At 35.3% G+C, this 22,049-nt stretch overlaps 1 protein-coding gene across 3 annotated transcripts in view; it reads left to right on the top strand.

Moving 5' to 3' along the window:
* Positions 1 to 22,049, top strand: part of LOC128237352 (uncharacterized) — a 77,148-nt gene that overhangs the window by 42,267 nt on the left and 12,832 nt on the right. For 2 of the 3 annotated variants that reach the window (XM_052952783.1, XM_052952782.1), the window contains exons 6-9: positions 45 to 2,888; positions 7,137 to 7,309; positions 19,773 to 19,862; positions 20,653 to 20,837. In XM_052952783.1, coding sequence (XP_052808743.1) covers positions 45 to 2,888; positions 7,137 to 7,309; positions 19,773 to 19,862; positions 20,653 to 20,837 — 3,292 coding nt within the window. The remainder of the gene's footprint in view (positions 1 to 44; positions 2,889 to 7,136; positions 7,310 to 19,772; positions 19,863 to 20,652; positions 20,838 to 22,049) is intronic. The other variant, XM_052952784.1, reaches the window with a different exon arrangement.

Raw genomic sequence — 22,049 nt, 5'->3', positions numbered from 1 at the left:
ACACTGACATTGTTAGAAATTTTCTGTTGTTTTCTTTTAATCAGCTGAAATAGAGGGTGTAGAAATTGAACAGAAGAGAACCCAGTCTAGAGGGGTCAAAAGGGGCCAAGAGGTTGCACAAGGGCATGAGGAGGGAGGGGTCAAAGGCCCAGGGGTGGGGTTACAGGTGTCAGAGTCAGAAGGATTTGATTTGGCTCATATTGGAGATGGTAGAATCAGTTTAGATGATGAATCTGTTTCAGATGAAACAGAAGTGTTTGAAGATATTATTAAAGTAGATAAGGCTGAGTTGAAAGTAGCAAGTAAGGCATCAGAAGACATGTTGAAGAAAATGCAAAATTTGACAGCCAAGAATCGTGCAAAATCTATTGAAGAAATGACTTGGATTGATGAGTGCGATGATGACGATGTGGAGAAAGATGGTAAAACTCCACTGAAGAAATTACCAAGACATTTGACAAGCTCAGTGATTGAATCGGAGAGAAAACCGTCAGAGGCTGATTCTATAGAAGGTATGATAGATGATATGGCACAAGCTCAATTGAATGTTGAAACAATGGTGCAGGATGACAAAGTTTCAGCTACTGAGTCAGAATCTGGAATGAGCATGACACCAATTTCACCCTTTCCTGAGGATTTGTACTTCAAAAGGTCTGGTGATTACAGACTTGCATATATTTCTGATGATAATCTAGATGATGATACAAATGATGTTTTTGAGGTTCAAGAGAAAGAAAAAGCTCCCGAAAAAGTTGAAGTTGATGAAAAAATGTCTGCTGAAAAGAAGAAACTACAGAAGATGGGCTCTCTTGACCTACTGTTACAAGAACAAGGTGACTTTGTAGATGGAAGCGTGAACTTTGTTGAGCTTGAACATGAGTATCAAAGTGCCTTGAGATACTCAGAAGGAGACAATGAAGACATTGGAGAAAAAGAAAATGATAAGAAAGAGACTGAGAACAAGCTTGCTAATGTGATTGAATCATCAGAGATACATACACAAAACATAATTCCAGAAATGTTACTAACATCATCTAAAGCAACCCTTATGCCCATGTCCGCACCTTTGAAAGAAAAGCCAAAACTTGTTTCAAAGACTTCTCTTGATGTTTTACTTGACAAACAAGGACATTTCATTAACCTGGAAATGGACAAAGCAGACTTTGATGCAGAACTTTTGAAATCTTTGGAGAGACAATTTGACGAGAACATTCAAAGTCAACTTCACCATGGACCAAAGAACCTTGAGTATGCTTATTTAGGTGTTGCTCCGTCATTTGATATGACTGATTCACAACACCAGGTATCCCCTGTAAATGATGATCTTGATGATTTTGACAATATTGTCGAAAATGCAGAGACTTTGTTCAAAAGGGAAGAAACTGATAAAAATGGTAAAGAACAAGGAGACAACGTAAATTTGATTGTCCAGAGGTTAAAAATCCCTGTTGCAGAAACCAGTTCATCCGATACCTCTGATTCTGATATATTGAGTGTAATTGAAGAAGTCGAGGATGAAACAAGTGACTATCCTGATGTTGAGAATGGAAAACCTGTTGTGAAGATTTCAAGCAGTAATAGTTTAAGACGGGATAATCTGACTAAGAAAATAGTAGCAAAACGTGATGACCCTACTACTGACACTGCTCAGAAAAATCAAGAAATGAAACTAGAGGATGAACCACCAAAAAAACCTCCAAGGCTTAAGGGAAAACTCTATGAAAAGGTGAAAACTATGGAAAGTTTAGTTACTGAGAGTAAAGGTGGGAGTCCAGCTGTGATAAAGAAGAAGGAAGCTGACACTAAGACACAAGACAAATATAAGAAACTGCATGACCATTGGATTGCAATTGAAAAGAATGAAGCAGACATTCTTGATCTTGAAGATGAAGAGAATGAAATAAATGGAGGTGTAAAAACTGCTGCAAAAATACAAGACATTCCAGATGAGGTAAATGAAGCCATTCTTACACTAGAAAAACATATAGATGAACATGATGAGGAGCTGCAGGTTGAAACTGTAGAAACTGTTCTTCATAGTACTATGAATGAATACAAAGACAACCTTGGTGTAAGTATAAATGATAGCAATGCACTGTGTATGAGTATTTCGGATATAAGCAGTCCTCCACCTGTAGATGTTTCTGACGGGGACATGGAAAGAAATTCAATGAAGAATTTAGCAGCAGATGCTGAAGAAGAAACTGAAAGTGAAAAGATGGAATCACATGGGATAAGACTAAGAGGTTTTTGTCACAGTCTATCTGATCTTGAAGATGAAGACACAGGTGATAGTAAAATAATCAGCATAACTGATTCTAATGATATTTGCCATAGTATTTCAGACATTGATTACTATAACAAAGAATCACTTGGTAATATTGACATAGATAATGAAATAGACGTGGATGAATTGTTAGGGAGGCATAAACCAGTGATAAAGTGTTGCAGCATATCAGAAGGGCAGGCTGATCTTGTTTACCATGTTCCGGAAGATACAGAAATATGCCATAGTATTGATGAGGAGGTCAACATTTATAAAGTTGAATCTGTACCTTTGAATGATGAATTAGGTACACTGATAATAGGAAATGCTAGCAACATGGAAAGTAAGACTGATGTTAATCCGCATCAACCTTTAAAAAGACTTTCAGGAGAAAAGGGAAAGAAAGTAAACCAGGTGGAAGCTATTTTCAAAAGTCATGTTGATTTGCAAGTAGACACAAGCGGACATGTTTCGCCTCCTATTGTAGATGATACCCTGTTCTTTAAAGTCCCTGTACCGCCTGAAAGGCCATCCCGAAGTAAAAAAACGGCCCCTCCCGCCCCTAAAAGCCCAGAAATTCCTGCTGACACCCCTAAAGAAAACTCGGACTCGCCCAGATCAGGTATAGTCCGCATCTGTGTAACAGTAGAGCTGATTTATAATAAAAGGGTGTTGGTGTGAGTTATATACTAACAAGCATGGGAAATAACTCTGTCTGGGTTTTCAGCTGTTTGAATTATCTACCCTGTTTGCAAAATCACTTTTGCATGTATTATTACATTTAATGCTTTAAAATAATATCTGCTTGAATCTTCACTGAGTTCTTATAGTATTTTGTTTGCTTTTAAAGTGCATATCATATTATCACCATATATAAAACAGTTTAATACTATATATATTCACAAGAAATAAAATTTATAAATTTTGGTCGGTCCTTAAATTTGCTTTGATCCAGACTTATTAAGAAGGTAAAAAAGTATTTAAATTTGCTCGAGGTTGTAAAATAATTTCAGCCGCAGCATTAGATTCCCTGGGTTTGTTAGACCGTGATGTTAAACAATTTTTTTAAGGATGGCCTTAAGCTTATCTGTTCTTAAAACTTCGTTGTTTTATTCTCTGTTGTTTTTAAGTCTTAGTTAATACTAGCCTGCGGCGGTATTCATAAAACATCTTAAGTTGTTTCCTAACTTAAGTATCTCTCTTTGCATTTGATATTTCAAATACTTCATTTTCAATGATTTTATCAAAAATGCATACTTTCTTTTCTAACACATTTCTTTTAATTTGACTATGAAAATTTTACGAAATTCAGTTAAGTTATGACCTAAGAAGTTTTATGAATACCACCCCTGGACTACTATATTCCTATGTAATTCATCATGAAAATGATAGGAATGTTGAAATTTCCAAATACCCAAAATTATTATTAAATATTATTAGGTTTTTGCCTTCTGTCTAGTGCAAATTTCGATCAAATTCAGGTTCAGAAGCACTTGCCTGAATTACTTTTTTCTTATGTTTACTAAATCATCATATAATTAAAATATGAATCGAGGGATTTTGAAATTTTCAATATGCCGAAAACATTCTTTCCATCTTCCCTCTTGTGTGAATTTCAATCAATGTATTGTCCTGGATTACTTTCTATTATTAATCATCAAATAAATAAAAATCATAGAAATATTGAAAAAATTTAACTGCCAAACTATATCTATTACTAGGTTTTTACCTTTGGACTCGTGCAAATATTCGATCATTGCTATTACTGCAGAACGACCGGTATATTGAAACTTTATTTTTATGTCCGCTTCCGTATGTAAGTCTCTATTTCACCCAAATATACTGTGACAAGTTTAAGGAACTTAGACAGCAAGTCCTCAGATTATGCCTGGTCGTTTCTTAATTAAATAGGATGAATTTAGAGTGAACACCCAGACAGAATAATTCAATTTGGTCACATTTGTCTGAATTGCCATCAGTTAACAAAAATAAAAATACAAAATTGGAAACCGTTTTCTTCGGAATTGGTTAATGGGTTCTGCACTATAATGTCTATATTTGATTTTTTTCAAATTGCTGATTTTTTCCCCCGTTTCGGCTCATATGGAAAATTCTCCAATTGGAGTTTGCCAAAATCCCGCGGGGGACCTAAAATCCAATTGGTGGCCAACGGGAGAAATCAATTTTGGAATTAAAATTTTCATATTTCTTAAAACTTTTTTTTTAATTTTACTTAAAATATTTCTAATTTAATGGACAAACTTTCTATGTGTCGCTTTTGAAGTTGATATCTAAGATAATAAAAAAACTAAGTTTGCAAGTAAACCGGATTTGCAAACTTATACCGGATGCTGTTTAACTCTATTACTGTTTGCCAATGAGATCACTTTGTTGATAAAATGGAGAAATGTTTTGCCAGTATGCCCTGGCCATTATTCAACAGATATAACCTCTGAAATAATATGGGTCTTTAAAAATAGTCCATCATGGTGGCGTCCACATTGAGTATGTTTTTTCAACTGTCAACGGACATATTATGTTATGTAAGGTAGTAGGAAGGAGAAGTTGTGACATTATACCGGTCCTGAAAGTTCAATTTCTCCAAAGTGTAATTAAGACTCGAATCAAAATTATTAATTTCAGTACATTCTTTACTTTATCGAATGTGTCTACTTATAGCGTAATTAGAATTAAAGTTATTTGCCCGCGGCCTCACAAAATCAAGTGCAACAACGAACGTTAGAGTGGCCTGTCACACATCAAAGAGACCAACTCATCACCTAAGTGCAAGAACTCAATACCTGTTTCTATTTCTACATGCATATATTGAGTTATTGCCTAGGAGTGACGAACTGCAAGCCTTATATATATCTGCTTGACTGTTTTAACTCTTTCTTATCACATGGACCTGACTGTTGAAGAGGAAAACTAATAATGCGCATGTATTCCATCAGCTTCACTTCAGCGGCCTAAAAAAATAGATTTGATTCGAGTTACCCGACCCTACCTACGAAATAGGGGCCTATCCTACCATTTTTATTGTCAGTTTGAAAAAAAATTGAAAACTAAAAAAAGTGCTTTTGAATATGACTGTATAAAACCCTGGAATGCTTTATACAGAAGATTGCTTTAACACCATTCTTCGATGATGAATATAACATTCTTATATAAACCCTAAAAAACAAAAAAGCCTACCTACCCTACCTTTTTTTGAAAAGGATATAACCAAACCATTTTTTTTATAGGCCTAACCAATTAATGCTGCTCGTCAGAACAATATGGTGTTAACTAAATTTCTTTGAGGTGCATAAGCTGACAATTTGAAGCTATTGGTGAGGTGGTACAAATTGAAGGTCTCTTAAGTGCACAAGTACATAGTTGTATCATGCTTTGTTTAACTAATTGATGAGCACATTTGATTAATGCTAACAGTCCCGTACAGTTAGTGGCAATTCTGAAAAGAAAAAAAAAAGTTTATGAGATGTTATGCTTCTTCATTTTAATAGCAACAAAAAAATCAGGTTTGCGGACTACTATGTGTATTTGGCAAAATTTGAATTTTTTTTCCTGCTTTTAGCCTATAGATATTTTTAAATTTTGCCAAACTCTAGCTTATTATATTTTGCCTGGCTTGAGACAAACTTTCAATTTCTGCGTTTTGCATGGCATAGTTTCCATAAAGTCTTATTTTAGTCAACTCAAAATTAATGTGTTGGTATTTTTTCGTCCAAAATTTCCTTCTAAGCAAATCATGAAAATTATATTTGTGCCCATCAAGGGAGTGAACTCAGAATGACATTTTAAAAATGAAAAGGCCCTCATGGGTCACCTAAGACTATGAAAAACCACAAATGATAACACAAATTGATGAAACAAAACAAATTCAAAATATCTTAGCACTAGCTGATTAAAACCCTCCAATATTACTGGAGTTTTGTGGCAATGACTGCCAGAATCAGCCTTTAATGTAGCCAGGCCAGTATTTTTGTTTATAAAATTGTCCCGTGAGGGCCAATCATTTTTGTATGGAAGAGTTGATGTAAAAATTACTAAAAAAACAAGCATATCTCGTTTAGCTTTATTTTTTGTCTATTTTTTTAAAATATTCTTGTTTTTTTCTAGGCGAAAAATTGCAATTCATTTGTTAAAATGAGGCCATTTTCGTTATCAGAATCAGTAGGTCCCCCGACCCCATTCCTGCCATGGTGAAAAAAACACTGCCGGCCTTTAAAGGTTCTTTCTACCAAAAAATATTATATAAAAAAGTAAATTCTTTTCACAATTATATGTTTTGCACAGTGTATATATCTTGATATCATAATTCAATATAGTCACCCTCTCCTGAAATGGTTTTGTTCAGTACACAATGTAAACAAGACCATTAATTGTGGCATTAGCTTAGGCCAATATAAATCAATTGCTAGATTTTCATCCAATTTTTTTAAAGGGGGTGTAGGGTAACATCTTATTTTTTATTTTTCTCAGATAACTGTTTTACTGTTGAATATGTGTTCATGGTCTTTCTAAGTACTGCATAAGGGACCATATACATTGTTAACAACGGACACTTTCGTAACAATTTGACTTTTTTACCTGTGAATATTTACACGGAGACACATGCAGGCTGATATAAGTAAATGCTGTTCCTGGACAGTTCTGGACTGATACACAAATACAGACCCCAGTTTATCATTTTTATTTGAGCAACTAACATTAAAGGATGGTGGAAAAAAGGATCGCTGGCAGGGATGAAAATCTAGTAATTAATTTATAGTCGCCTTATAGAGAAGTTTTTTTTTTCATATTATTTTGAGATAATACAAAGCTTTTCTTCAACATGTATTTATTCACTCCTTATCGATCATTTCAGAGAAACTAGCAGCATATCGTGTAGATTCTCCACAGGCCATGTCCGAAACCGGTAGCCAAGACGACAGTGGACACGTTAGTGGTGGATCAAGGGGAACAACTCCGGAACACAAACGGACAGACAGCAATTACTCGCAATCTTCAATTCCTTCCACACTTTCTACGGTAACGGACGTAAGCATGGCTTTTGTTGTTGTTTTGGCATAGTCGCTTAAATATTGTACTGTGAAATTGTAAATATAAGTGCTAGCTACATGTACTGTTGTCAAGTATTGGAGATGCATGGTGTAGGAAGTTTTCTTTGTTTATCTCCTCTTTAAAGCATTGATGTATATATAAGCTTAACCTTTATATGTTGTATCAAGATAGTTGCTCATACTTTAAGTATCATTTTACTGCTATTATGTCAGCTTTTTTAGCTCACCTGAGCACAAAGTGCTCAAGGTGAGCTATTGTGATCGCCCTGTGTCCGTCGTCCGTCGTAGTCGCCAGTCGTTGTTGTCGTTCATCGTCAACAATTTGACTGTTAACACTCTAGAGGTCACAATTTGGGCACAATCTTAATGAAACTTGGTCAGAATGTTACCCTCAATAAAATCTTGGACGAGTTCGATATTGGGTCATCTAGGGTTAAAAACTAGGTCACCAGGTCAAATTAAAGGAAAAGCTTGTTAACACTATAGAGTTCACATTTATAACTGTATCTTCTGAAAACTTGGTCAAAATGTTAATATTAATAATCTCTAGGTCAAGTTCGAATCTGGGTCATGTTCGGTCAAAAACTAGGTCACCAGGTCAAATTGAAGGAAAAGCTTGTTAACACTCTAGAGGTCACATTTATAACTTTATCTTCATGAAAGTTGGTCAGAATGTTTATATTAATAATCTTAAAGTCAAGTTTAAATCTGGGTCATGTGTGGTCAAAAACTAGGTCATTAGGTCAAATCATAGGAAAAGCTTGTTAGCACTCTAGAGGTCACATTTATGGCTGTATGTTCATGAAACTTAGTCAGAATGTTTATACTGATTAGCTCTAGGAATATTGGTCATGTGCGGTCAAAAACTAGGTCACCAGGTCAAATAATAGGAAAAGCATGTTAACACTCTAGAGGCCACATTCATGACCATATGTTCATGGAACTTGATCAGAATGTTATTCTTCATGATATTTAGGTAGAGTTTGAAACTGGGTAATCAGAGGTCAAAAACCAGGCCACTAAGTCAAATCATAGAAAAACATGGTAAACACTGTAGAGGTTACATTCTCTCTTTGATCATCATGAAACTATGTCAGAATGTTTGTGTTTATGAAGTCTATGTCAAGTTTGAAACTGGGTTACCGGAGTATAAAACTAGGTCAGGAATTCAAATCATAGAAAACATTGTTAAAACACTGTTGAGGCCATATTTTCTACTTTATCTCCCCCTGTCACAATTGCCCTCGCCCTGAAAACACTTATTTCACACTTGAATGGGATCAGGTGAGCGATACAGGGCCTTCAGGGGCCCTCTTGTTTCTTTTCTTTTTTTGGACATTTTTTATTTTTTTGGACATTTTTTTATACTTCTTTTTGGACATTTTTGTTAATTCAAACAGAAAGTACAGACATATACAAACCAATTAAAGTAACATTTATAGCACATATATGATTCAGATGGTATTTCTATCTTACTACTAAGGGTTGAGCTGAGAGCCTTTTTATAACTAGGAAAATTACATGACAGGGAACAAAATCTTTATGCATATTTGAAGACTTCATTCACATACACTTCAAGCGTATAAGAAAAGGATTTTGGATCATTTTGGCATTGTAATACATATACCGCTTAAGAATAAACAAATCACACAAATTTACACATACCAGATTTAAAGATGCAAAATCAATTCTCATTTTATCCCCCAGATTTAAGGAGAGAAATATTTCATTAAGTTTTATTACTGTTACAGCCATTCACTGTGAAGATTGAGCCCATGTGAAATGGTATAAAATTTTATTAGATTTTTACCCTTAAGGAAAATCTTTTATAAACTTATGTTCAAGTAAACGAAGCAAGTTTTTTCCAATTTAATGTTGCGTGCAAATGGTGTTAAAACTTTATCTTAACTGAAATTGTGTTTTTGTATCTTAAGTGTTCATCCGAGCGAGTGGAATAAATCATTCATGCAGTTAACGCCGTAAAAAAATGACCTTTTATACAATACCGATATTCGTATTCAAACCTCTGAATGGGCTGAATTGATTCATAAGTTATGCACCAGTCAATTGTATCCACCCCCACCCCCTCCCCAGGTCTGGGGAATAGCCGCAATTTTGACATTTGATCCAGGCAAGCCCTGGTAAAATCCCCGCCAAATGCCCCCGCACCCCAGGGACCCTAAGTAAGACCCTACTATTTTTGGCGCAAAGACAAAACAAACGCATTAACCTGGCACTGCTGGGTCACCGGAACTGGGGGGGGGGGGGGGGGGGGGGCGTGGTAACAATTGACTGGTGCATTAACTTTGCTAATAGTGTCTGCAGTTAACAAGAAGTCTCCAAGGCACATCTGCGGAAGGTCAGCCCTGTTTTGACTGCCTAGTTCCCTGGCTTATTTTCATATATATCTGGGGAAGGTCAGCCCTGTATTGACGGTCTGGTTTCCCACTTATTTACATTTAGTAGATATTCTGTCCAGGCAATTTGTTAATCTGGCGGCTATAGCAGAATTTATAGGATCCAATCAGGGATCATGAGATGTCATTAGATTCTAGTCTGAGACAAGACAGGATTGGGTTCTGAATTTGGGTATGGCATTTTTTGGCAGATTGGTTGATGGGTCTGTTGAAATTTTTGATCTATTTTACTAGTATTACACTTTTTATTTTCAGCTATTGAACTGAAGTTTAATGTGCCCTTTTATTTTGAGGGTTTATATGTCTACCCAATTGACTTTCTGGTTTCCTAATTATGCACCAGTCAATTGTATCTACGCCCCCCGTCCCCCCCCCCAGGTCCAGGGAATAGCATAGACTTTGATTTTGGGTCCAGCCAAGCCCGGGCAAAATCCCCGCCCTGCGGGATGAATTGCTAGTAAAACCCCCGCTAAATGCACCCGCACCCCAGGGACCCTAACTAAGCCCCATTTCCCACTATATTTGGCGCAAAGACAAAACCACTGCATTCACCTGGCACTGCAGGGCCATCTGGAAGGTAAAAACACAGCCCCAGCTATCCCCGATATACCCCCGGACCTGGGGGGGGGGGGGGAGGGCGTGGTTACAATTGACTGGTGCATTTTTGACAGCAGATATTTTTATACGCCCGAAGGGTCGTATTATGTTATGGCCTCCATCGTCTGTCCGTCTGTCTGTCCGTCCGTTAGCAATTCCGTGTCCGGGCCATAACTTGGTAACTAATAAAGCGATTTTCAAATTTATACAAATCATCACTACATTAAAAGGATGTGTCGCGCGCAATTTCCAGGTCCATACCTCAAAGACTAGAATCACCATGGGGGTGCGTTAGCAAATCCATGTCCGGGCCACAACTTGGTCACTAATAAAGTCATTTTCAAATAACTTTATACAAAGCATCATTACATTAAAAGGATGTGTTGCGCGCAATTTCCAGGTCCATACCTCAAACACTAGAATCACAATGGGGGGGGGACGTTAGCAATTCCATGTCCAGGCCATAACTGGGTTACTACTAAAGCAATTTTCAAATAACTTTATACAAATCATCTCTACATTAAAAGGATTTGTCAAGCATGCTTTCCAGGTCCGTACCTCAAAGGCTAATTTCACTGGGGGGCGTTAGCAATTCCGTGTCCAGGCCACAACTTTGTGTTACTACTAATAAAGGAATTTTTAGAAAACGTGTCCTAGCCACAACTTTGTAACCAATAAAGCAATTTTTAGATAACTTTATACAAATTATTGCTACATTACAAGGATGTGTTATTGCTACATTACAAGGATGTGTTGTGAGCACTTTCCAAGTCCTGCTACTTTTAAACTTGTATTCTCAGATTTTCTAAGGAAGTTTCAGATATTCTATTTTTTTTATAAAAATATTTCATTTCATAAAATCTGATTCCATATTAGCACATCCTTCATTGCACTACTTAGGCCAGAGTTTTTTTATCTTTAGATTTACGGGAGATTTTTCAAAAAGTTGGGTAAGGAGGAGGAAATAAAAATAAAAATAAAATGCATAAAATGTCCCAAAGGAGAAATAAATAAAAATAAAACGGATTTTTCTCCGATTTTTTTTATTTTTTAAATCTTCTTATATCATGAAGACAAAACACACCTTACTTGTGTCAGCTATTTCATAGGCTGAAAAAAGGGTGATAGATCACCATTAAGTTTCAAAAGCATAATTAAAAGATCCTTTTATTGACTGAAAATATTGACCTCAACACTGAGTTCAAACGCTCATTGAAATTAATTGTATATATTTGTTCGAATGCATCTATGCATATGAGGTGCATATATTATCAATCCATGGATTTTATGAAACATGTCAGTGTAAAAAAGAAGTTTAAATGGCCAATTCTAACCTTTTGCCCACAATATAAGCATATCCTTTCCATTGTGAAGTAATCAAACATTGAACACAGTTTCAGACACGGTATAATAAGGAGGTCAAATGTGTTTTTCTGTCTTTAACGAAATAGCACCGTGACAATTTACCGTGATGTAGTTTTTATAAAGAAAATATAACCGAAAAAAGTAGAAGCCCTGATGGAAATTCCTCTTCACTTGAAAGTTTGACAGGGCTTACGGATACACAGACAGTCAAAATCTACATTTATGTACTTCACCAAAGAAAATTTGGGAGCATTAAGATAAATTTTAGTGTTATATGTTTCAAAAAACCAGGTCTAAGAACTGATTTTAGAATCAGTCCTGAAAAATATCCTTCTAATTCCAGCTATGCCCGTTGGCAATAAGCAACGGATAAGTTTGACTTTTTGCACTGACTGCCAGATATCTTATGTTCAGATTTTTTCTGTTTTATCGGAAACACACACTATGTTATTATTACATCATTTTCAGTATTCTATAACGATTTAAATTCTAAATCATTATTAAACTAATTAACAACTACGAATATCACGATACCTTGTGTTTTTCTCTTCAAATATGTGATCGTGAAGCAGTGTGTTCAGTGCTCCCCAGAGTCAAATTCAGACAAAAATATCCATTTTGACTATGATGAACACGATATCATTTTGCAGTTTGTATTTGTCAGAAGCTATACATTTTTGCGCTGTTATCCAATTCATCCTTGTTAATATACGACGTGCGCCAACGACTTTTAATAGACAATACAACCCACGAATTTCTGTCTCCTTATTTTGACCGGAAGTTTCGCAATCATTCCACGAAACGCGAACAACATACTGAATCTACAAAAAAATCACAATAAACACGCTCTAAGTTCACCACGGTTTGATTTAAATAATGAAACATAAACATCGGAACGTTTTTGTAGTAAAACATTTCTATATAGCTGCAGAAATTGTGAGAAATAAGGGGTATGACAAAAAGTACTTTCACTTTTGACAGGACGTTGTTATGGTAACGGGTACCTGTTCTGTTTCCCCGCGTATTTCCGACTGGTTTACGTGGTTTGTGCAGTAAAACGACCGATAATGAATGACAATTGGTACACCAGTTGGTTCTGAGATATGGGTTATAGAACACTAATTTTATTTTTTTCTTAACCTTGGAGCAACGTTCGTCGGAAAAAATAAAAATAAAACTACGAAAATGAATTTTATTTTTATTTGGGTTTTGCAATATTTAGGTACGGCGCTCCCGTAAATCTAAAGATATAAAAACTCTGGCCTTACCAGTATGTATGTTGTTTTACAATTATTCTATGTTGTAAAAAAATACTGTTGAACAAAGGTTTTTATTAGCACTGCTAACTTAAGTATCATTAAAGTTTCAATATTGGAAGTTTAAGCCTTTGTTGTAAACACTTCACACCTAGTAAGCAGTATACTAGCATAACCTAAATGTTTATTAAAGACCTCAAGCCGAATCTTCTTCGGGCGTATAATGCTCCGTTTCGCGGTGCTCTTGTTTATATAGGAAATCTAGTGGTTTATAGGAACATTTTGTAGGAGAATTCTGACTAGGATATAAAATGTTTTTAGGTTAATTTAAGTTGGGTTCTGAATTTTGACAGGTAACTGATGGATCACGATCATTTGACTTTTGAACTATTTTGAATATTGCATTGTCATTCAGCATTGTCATAGACTGCATTGTTTGCAATAATGCTGATTTGTGTCCCTTTGTCAACTGACAAAAAAGATCACGAGTAGTGGCACTCACATATGGTCACTGTGTGGTTTCAACAGATATTTGCATTGTTTAAATTTCCCAATTCTTTCCATATAAAGATCAAGTCTTTGTCTTTAATTTATAAACAGTTGGTCCATGCCTTCAGATTGACATTGTTAATATGGTCATAATCCCTCAAACAAATCTTTGTTCTGAGATTTTACAAAAACTCAAATGGTGGCATTCACAGAATATATTCAATTATGAATTCAGGCCTTAAAAGTTGTATGAATGGCACCTTTTGTATAATATATTGATTACCCCAGTAACAAATGCCTAAAAGGCTTCAATGTGTTATTTAACTTTGCTAATAGAAGTTGCAGTTGACAAGAAATCTCCAGTCGCCTGTCTGGCATTTGTCGGCCTTAATCAGACTAGTAACTGTCTGGTTTCCGCATTACATGTATTTACATTTAAGAATACCACCTTTATTTTAAGCCAATGGAATTGCAGATAGGCAATCATTAAGTACTAGACTTAATCATTAAGAATTCCACCTTTGGCGAGTGTTTAAAGGTCTGCCTCATTTACTGCCACTCGTCCAATACACAATCCCTGCTTCAAATTTTGTGTTGTCAATGTATCAGTCAATGAGGTATTCTAAGTCATTTAGATGACCTGAAGTAATTTCTAAATGATTAAGAAGGACTCATTTGTCAGGCTCACTCCGCCCATTCTTATTCATTAAGAGTTTACTTCATGTCATCTAACCATTACTTGAATTTCAAGTACGGAAAATCTGGCTGCTATGGCAAGAATATATAGGATCTGATTGGTACAAAAATGTCATATTATGTTCCTGTGTCAAGACAATTGTTCCAGTTCTAAATTTGGATGTGGCATTTTTGACAAATAAGCTGATGCATCATTTCAAGAATTGTCCGCATTGTCACCAAGTCTGCATAAAAATGTTTAAAAAACTTGAGTAATGCACATCCACAAGGAACGAGCTTTGCTTTGGTTTGTTTTTCAGAGTACAGTGATAAATTTAATGTCTGTCATACATTGTAAGTCCTTCGCAGATTAGTTTATGGTCCATGGCACATTTAAGGTCCATGGTACATTTAAGGTCCATGGTACATTAAAGTAAGGTCCACGGTACAGTTAAGTAAGGTCCATAGAACATTTAAGGTCCATGGTACATTTAAGGTCCACGGTACATTTAAGGTCAATGGTACATTTAAGGTCAATGGTACATTTAAGGTCCAATGGTACATTTATGGTCGATGAAACATTTAATGCATTCATGAATAATTTATTTGAGATAATTAAATCAACTGATAATAAATAGAGACCAGCTTCTGCTTGCCGTTGTTCATACAAAACAATCATGAATGTTTTAATATTTTTAAAGTCTGCAGATTCAAATATGATAATATTGATGGGAGTCATACACTGTGTGAATAATTTATTGTTCATGCAGAAAACTCTCAGACAAAATGTTACAAAAAATAAACTCTGGCATTCAAAGAAAATGTATAAAATATGATTTGGTCCTAAAAGTAGTTAGAATGTGGGCTGTTGTACAATATATTAATCATCAAACGCCTAACAAGGTTCTCTTTGTTATTAAACTTTGCTCCAGCCGGCAGTTGACAAGAAATCTCCAGGGGGAATGTCTGGCTGCTGCATGTCTTATTGACCCTCCACTTTCCTCAATTTTTACATTGTAGATTTTCCATAAAGGAAATCTGGCGGCTATATACCGAAAGAATTTATAGGATACGATCGGGACATGAAATGTCATTAGGTTCCAATCTCTGGACTGTTACAACATGATTGGGTTCTCAATTTGGATGTGGCATTTTTGACAGATATTGCAGCTGATACATCTGGCTCGTGTGGAACTATTTTAGTTTTTGTTCGTAAACATTGTCATAGACAGCCTTGTTTGAAATGAAACAGGAGTCGATTGTCTCTTTATCAACTGACAAAAATGGAGAAGAGATGGTTTCCACATGGCTGTGGTTTTAAAAAACTAAGCATTGTTAAATTTTCCATTTAATGATATTGATCCGTATGTTTAAAAAAAATGACCTTCAAGATATTCATATGAAATTTGGTACTCATGTTGCCGGAGGCAATTATGGCGCAATCATATATAGCAAGGTCAATAGTGCTGCTTTTGATAATTTTTGAGTTATATGCCCCTTTTAACTTTTTTAAGACTGAAAACAAAACAAATGCTCTGAAGCGATCTTGTTTAAAAGTAAAATGGCAGCCGCGTTAAGCTGACTGTACGCAAATATGCAGTTGCATAATGAAATTTTGACAGGTTGAAGTTTTTGTCATACCATTTTAATACCCCGAAATTGAAATAAAAACAAAATGGGGTAGTGGTCGAAGGGGTTGATATGCTGTCCCTCATCGATCTGCGTAATTCCAAATTGGCTCTATAAGCTACGCGCTTGACTGGTAATAAAATACAACCTGGTTTTGCAAAATAGTCTCAGGAGTATAATTGTCTGTCAGAAACCATGCATGCTTAAAAAACAAGCATTATTTATAACATGTTTTGTCAGAAAAAAATCAATACTGGTTTCAATTTCTTAGTACTGTAACAAAAATTCTTGAAGATCATGAGGATTATATCCACTCATACTGAAGGTATATCTGTGTGAATAATTAATTGTTCATGTGAAACCGTCTCTTTCTTTACTAAAAATAAAATATTAGCATTTCTAGCTCATGTTAAAAGTGTTGGTCAAAATATAGTTAAGCAGTTGCTTAACTTGACGTACTACGACAACTACATGTTAAAGTTGAAAAATTGTTTGCATAATTTCAAACTTCATTGTACTTGTAGGTTGCTGTCATTCGTATAAACAATTTTTTTCATGTCATGGTACACACACACAGGCACTTTTATGCACCCCCCCTGCGACTAGTATGTAACGATGAAGTATGGGAAAATGTGACTCGAAACAAAGTCATTTGAAAATATGTTTTAATGTCCAATAAATTCCCAATTTTATTAATCCATGCAATATATATTATATTAAAAATTCGGTTCTGGTGATTATTATTGCCATTTTAAATGAAGAGTGCTATACTGCTTAAAAGGTTGGCGGAGAAATCTTGATAAAATTTCGTCTTTTAGAGCATTAAGCCAATTTTTATGTCAATTATATAGTTGGATATTGGCCCAACTTTGGTGAGGGGATACCAGAAAATGGTCACTAGAGATAGATTGATGGCATCTTTAATTTGCCAAAGATAATATTTCTTGCACGTATTGTTTTTCATGGCACTGAAAAAGTGTTAAATAGGCTGTCATAAATCTTATACTTTGTGAAAATTATTGAGCTTTAGAAGGTTCTTGGGTATAATAGAAATTCAATGTAATTCCTGATCTATTGAAAGGGACTAGACACCAGATGATACATTTGTAAAGAAAACAAAGAAAATTGTCAAGAACTTACAAAAAATTGATATCGTTGTATACAACGCATTAAATCTTACTTACTGATGTATCACACCACTTACTACATATTGTATCTTTCAGTTAATTTTTATGCCCCCGAAGGTGGGCATATTAAAATCGCACCGTCTGTCCGTCCGTCCGTCCGTCTGTCCATCCGTCCGTCCGTCCGTCCGTCCGTCCGGCTCTGTAACTTTCCCTTGTATGGACAGATTTTATAATAACTTGCCACATGTGTTCCACATACCAAGTTGACGTGTGGCGTGCAAGACTCGTGTCCCTACCTCAAAGGTCAAGGTCACACTTAGTGTTTATTCACAATGGAGTGCTGCATATAAGGACATAGAGTATAGGTTGTCGTGTCCGGGCTGTAACTTTCTCTTGTATGGACAGATTTTAAAATAACTTGCCACATGTGTTCCACATACCAAGACGACGTGTCGTGTGCAAGACCCGTGTCCCTGCCTCAAAGGTCAAGGTCACACATAGTGTTTATTCACAATGGAGTGCTGCATATAAGGACATAGAGTATAGGTTGTCGTGTCCGGGCTGTAACTTTCCCTTGTATGGACAGATTTAAAAAAAACTTGACACATGTGTTCCACATACCAAGACGACGTGTCGCGTGCAAGACCCGTGTCCCTACCTCAAAGGTCAAGGTCACACTTAGTGTTTATTCACAATGGAGTGCTGCATATAAGGACATAAGTATAGGTTGTCGTGTCAGGGCTGTTACTTTCCCTTGTATGGACAGATTTTAAAATCACTTGCTACATGTGTTCCACATACGAAGACAACGTGTCCTGTGCAAGACCCATGTCCCTACCTCTAAGGTGAAAGATACACTAAGTGTTTATTCACAAGGGAATTCTGAATATAAGGACATAACAGTGTAGGTTGTTAAGTATGGGTGGTATTTTTTTATGTTCAGAGGCAATATAAAATAACTTGCCATATGTATTTGACACGTAAAGGCAAGATCAACTTTTCATGTACTGACCTTGTTCGTAGGTCAATGTCACATTCGGGGGCATTCGTCACATACTGTGACAGCTCTTGTTACATATTTTTCCAATTCAAAAGTTACTGGGTTTGTTTACCAGTTAATACCAATAAATTTAAACAAAGCATTGATGTAATGTATCTGAACTGATCATGTGACTTTCAAATGCACACTTTAAATTGGGATTACCAATTATAATGTGCTATTTTTAAACGGGTTAGCTCAGCTGAGAAAGGGACGAAATATTCTTTTAATCATCTAAATTGATGCATTATTGGCCTCTTTTGAGGAAGTACTATATATTTGCTGGTTTTGGGACCATCTGGTGTGTCACAAGTCCCTTTAATAAATTGTTTTTTTTGTAGTATTTTATGCAAATGACCTTTATACCCTTAAAATTGCAAAGTTTTGTGTCATTTTTCATGGAATTGGATTTTTCTAATAAATACCTTAATATTCAAGTTAATAAGACTCAAATATGTTGTTATTAATAACCTTTTATTAAAGCTGCACTCTCACAGATTGTACCTTTTGACAATCTTTATTTTTTGTCTTCGAACAAGCCATATTTTGCGAAAATCCATGGAAACCAGAGATACAAGACTGCTGACAAAAAATTAGATCACAGATTTTTATATTTCAGTTCTAAAATTGATGTTTTATGCATTTTTCTGTTCGTAACGGTTTAATTTTAGCCATTAAACATTAATTTTTGAACAGAAATATGAAAATTCATGATTTGATTTCACATAATTACGAAAAAAATTGCTCTTTCAGAGAAAAAAAAGTTGTCAAAACGTTTAATCTGTGAGAGTGCAGCTTTAAAATGTGGTCATTCTGAATTTCAGCAAAATGGGGGAGGGGCACTTCGGCTATAGCGTGCTAATTTTTTGCTAAATTCTTAATCATAAATTTTGTTACATTCAATTTGTCTCTCAACTGCAGTTTTCAAACAGAGCTTTTTTAAATGCATTCTTTGTTAGAATTTCTGATAAGAATCCATCTTCAACATTTGGGAACCCCCCCCCCCCTTCCCATTATTTTTGGCATTGCATGGGAACATGATCAAATATCACTATCAAAATGGCTGATAAAAACCATAACCATAAATATTCATTTACTGCCCTATAATATTTCAATCATGGATCCATATTTTGCACATTGCTTGAAATATGAACACACCATTTTCATCTAAACTTGTCTGAGCTGAATGTGCTCCCAATTTTGTCCTATATATTTTTGCAAGATAATTGTTTATTTCTATACCTCTTTATTTCAATATAAATGACTAGAATATTATATTCTCTGTTATTACAGCCTGTTTTTATAAAAATAGAAATAATTGTGATTGAATAGCTGTTGTGTTTAAATTGCTTTAATTGTTGTAAGATATTACATGTTGTCACTATGGGGATTTTGTTTTTGTTTAAAATCTTGCGTTTAACCAAAAATCCTAGGAAAACAAAAACAAAACAGTCACTGAAAAATATTGCCGATAATCTTATTATGTAATATATATATTATTCAAATCTGGATATATTTTTGGATGAATGTTTATAATAGTTAAAGGTTATCTATGAATGTACATACAATTTGAAATATTCTGCCATCTCTTTGGACAAAATTTAAATATGTATGGATTTTCTTTAAAACATTTTATTGATTGACTGTAAAAAGTAATTTTAAGGGCAGGTGATTGCTTGTTTCTTTGGACAACAAAAACAAAACAATCTCATTCTCAGTTTGAAACATAACAAAACAGGAATCAGATTTACATATTAAGACAATAATCCCCAGAGTGTTTTTATATGCTGTTGCTTTTACCCCCTCATTAATCAGGCATGTATATATTGTCTTGTGTTGTTGCTAGGACGATGAAGACATTGATTCACTGGTTGCTAAGGTGAAACAGAAACAAGTACTACATGGTAGCCGTGGCAACCTACTTTCGGTGTTTGGTGTAAGTGGTTCTACCAAATATGTAACATTCAATTTTTAGTATGCTGTATTTTAATTTGTTTGTTTGATAAAATATTACTCCAGCCATGTAATCCATTATTTTGTGTGCTACATGTACTTAATTATTGCTTTCAATTATCTTGCAAGTTTGTCTGACCTCAACTGATTCTAATTTTGTCTTCAGGTTTAATTCACACAAAAAATATTGACATGGATTTATTTTATGATTAAACATTTTTCTCCTTTCAGAGAATTTTTCATTGAATGATTTGATCATTATTAAATTTGTCCTTGACCTTTATAATTTAATATACTCAGGTTGAAATAGTATATTATTCATTCACAATTATTTTCAGATGTTCTTATGATACTTTTACTTGGAATCAAACAAAATTAGTATGCTTTAGAATTTGTACGAAACTGACCTTGACCTTTACAATTATAAATTGAAATACTGAAAGGAAAACTAATCAGGACTTTTATGACTATGAACTCAATTAAAATACTGAATGGAAAACTAACCTTGACCTTTATGACTCGGAATTTAAATACTTAAAGGCGCATGTGAGTTTGGTAAGTGGTCACCAAGCCGGACAAGTGGGTTTTCTCCGGGTACTCCGGTTTCCCCCACAACACAAGACCACACTCTCGCGCAACATCGTACCAACGAGAGTGACTAAGTATAAGCTATCATAGCTTTCCTCACAATCGTTGTAAAATATATAATGTTTAAACTAAAGGCTGGTTCTTTATAATAATTTGCATATGCATTTGACCTTCACCTTTCACAGGACAGCAGAGAAAGCCTGGCCAGTTACTATAGTGATGCCGGTGACATTGCCTATAGCAACGTTCCAGTTACAGGGGAGATTTTATTGAGTATCAATTACAACCATAAAACAGGGATGCTGGAGGTTGGGATCAAGAACTGCAGGGATATTGCAGTAGCAGATTCAAGAAGGAAAAAGACCGATCCGTAAGTAGTCTTAACCCATACATGTGATAATTTTTTGGGTCGATTCCGGGACACTCCTCGTAAAGTCAATGCACACTAGGGAGGTCCGGGGGCATGCCCCCCCCCCCCCCCCCCCCCCCCGGATTTTTTTTAAATGGGGAACGTCTGTGCTGCATTCTAGAGCATATCTGGGGCTATTTTAGTCGTTTTTAACGTCGGGGAAAATGTACCTATTTTGACTACCAAGACATATTTTTTACTTGACATGGTTTGTTTTTTTCTGCATTTTCTAGAAAACATAAAACCACCAGATATTTTCCCAGGCTTTAAATGAAGTGCTAACCAGGAGGATATGCAGTCTACTTTCGGTTTCATCAAAACAGGAAATAAACAACTATACGGGCACCTGTTTTCCCGCGCTTTTGAGAACATGCGTTACAAAATATTTATTTTTTTATCACATTTAAAATGCAATTTATGACACACAATACTTTCCAGACGATCAAGAAGATTTTCCAGTCGATGAGCTTTTTTCCGTTTGGAGATGCATATAATTTTGATAGAGACGTGTCAACAATCGGCTGTATAAAGCGATCACGTGACTTACCATGGTCACGTAATTAAAGCACTCTACCGGTATATAACCACCTGTAAACCCCATATCGTCAGTTTTATTTCCGCGTAAAAATACACAACGATAGTTCGAAAAAAAAAATCAAAACATTAAAATTCCTTATGGACGCATAAGTTGTTTAAAGTATAAAGACGTTTTGACTTTGAAATTTGAATGGAATATGGGATGTTTTCCGTGTTTTAATTTTGTTTTATTTACTCATTTTGTCACTTTCTTTGAACTTACCTTCATGCTCGTTTGTCGGTAAAATGTTTGAAAAATATCAATTCATCAATTAAAAGCTGTCATTCATAAGACCAAACAAATCCATATGAAAACAATGAATTTGTATACAAGAACCCTCCCCGACTCGTTAAGCACAACAATAGGCCAATACGGGTGATTGACAATGACCTCGACGACACACGTACCAATTAACGGATTAGTGTCAACATGTCCTGTGTTTTACGACCAGTGTCCCGGACAGGCAAAATAGCTGACTTACATTGGTAAAATTAAGATAATCGATTCTGAGATTTTTTTTCCGTTTATTTTTATGACTTTCCGGGACAAACATGCACCCTCCGTGACTCCGTGACAGAGTTACGATTTCCGGGACA

The sequence above is a fragment of the Mya arenaria genome, chromosome 6 (genome assembly GCF_026914265.1).
Source record: "Mya arenaria isolate MELC-2E11 chromosome 6, ASM2691426v1".
Taxonomy (NCBI): Eukaryota; Metazoa; Mollusca; class Bivalvia; order Myida; family Myidae; genus Mya; species Mya arenaria.
The sequence above is the reverse complement of the archived record's forward strand: the minus strand, read 5'-3'. Positions and strand labels throughout refer to the sequence as shown.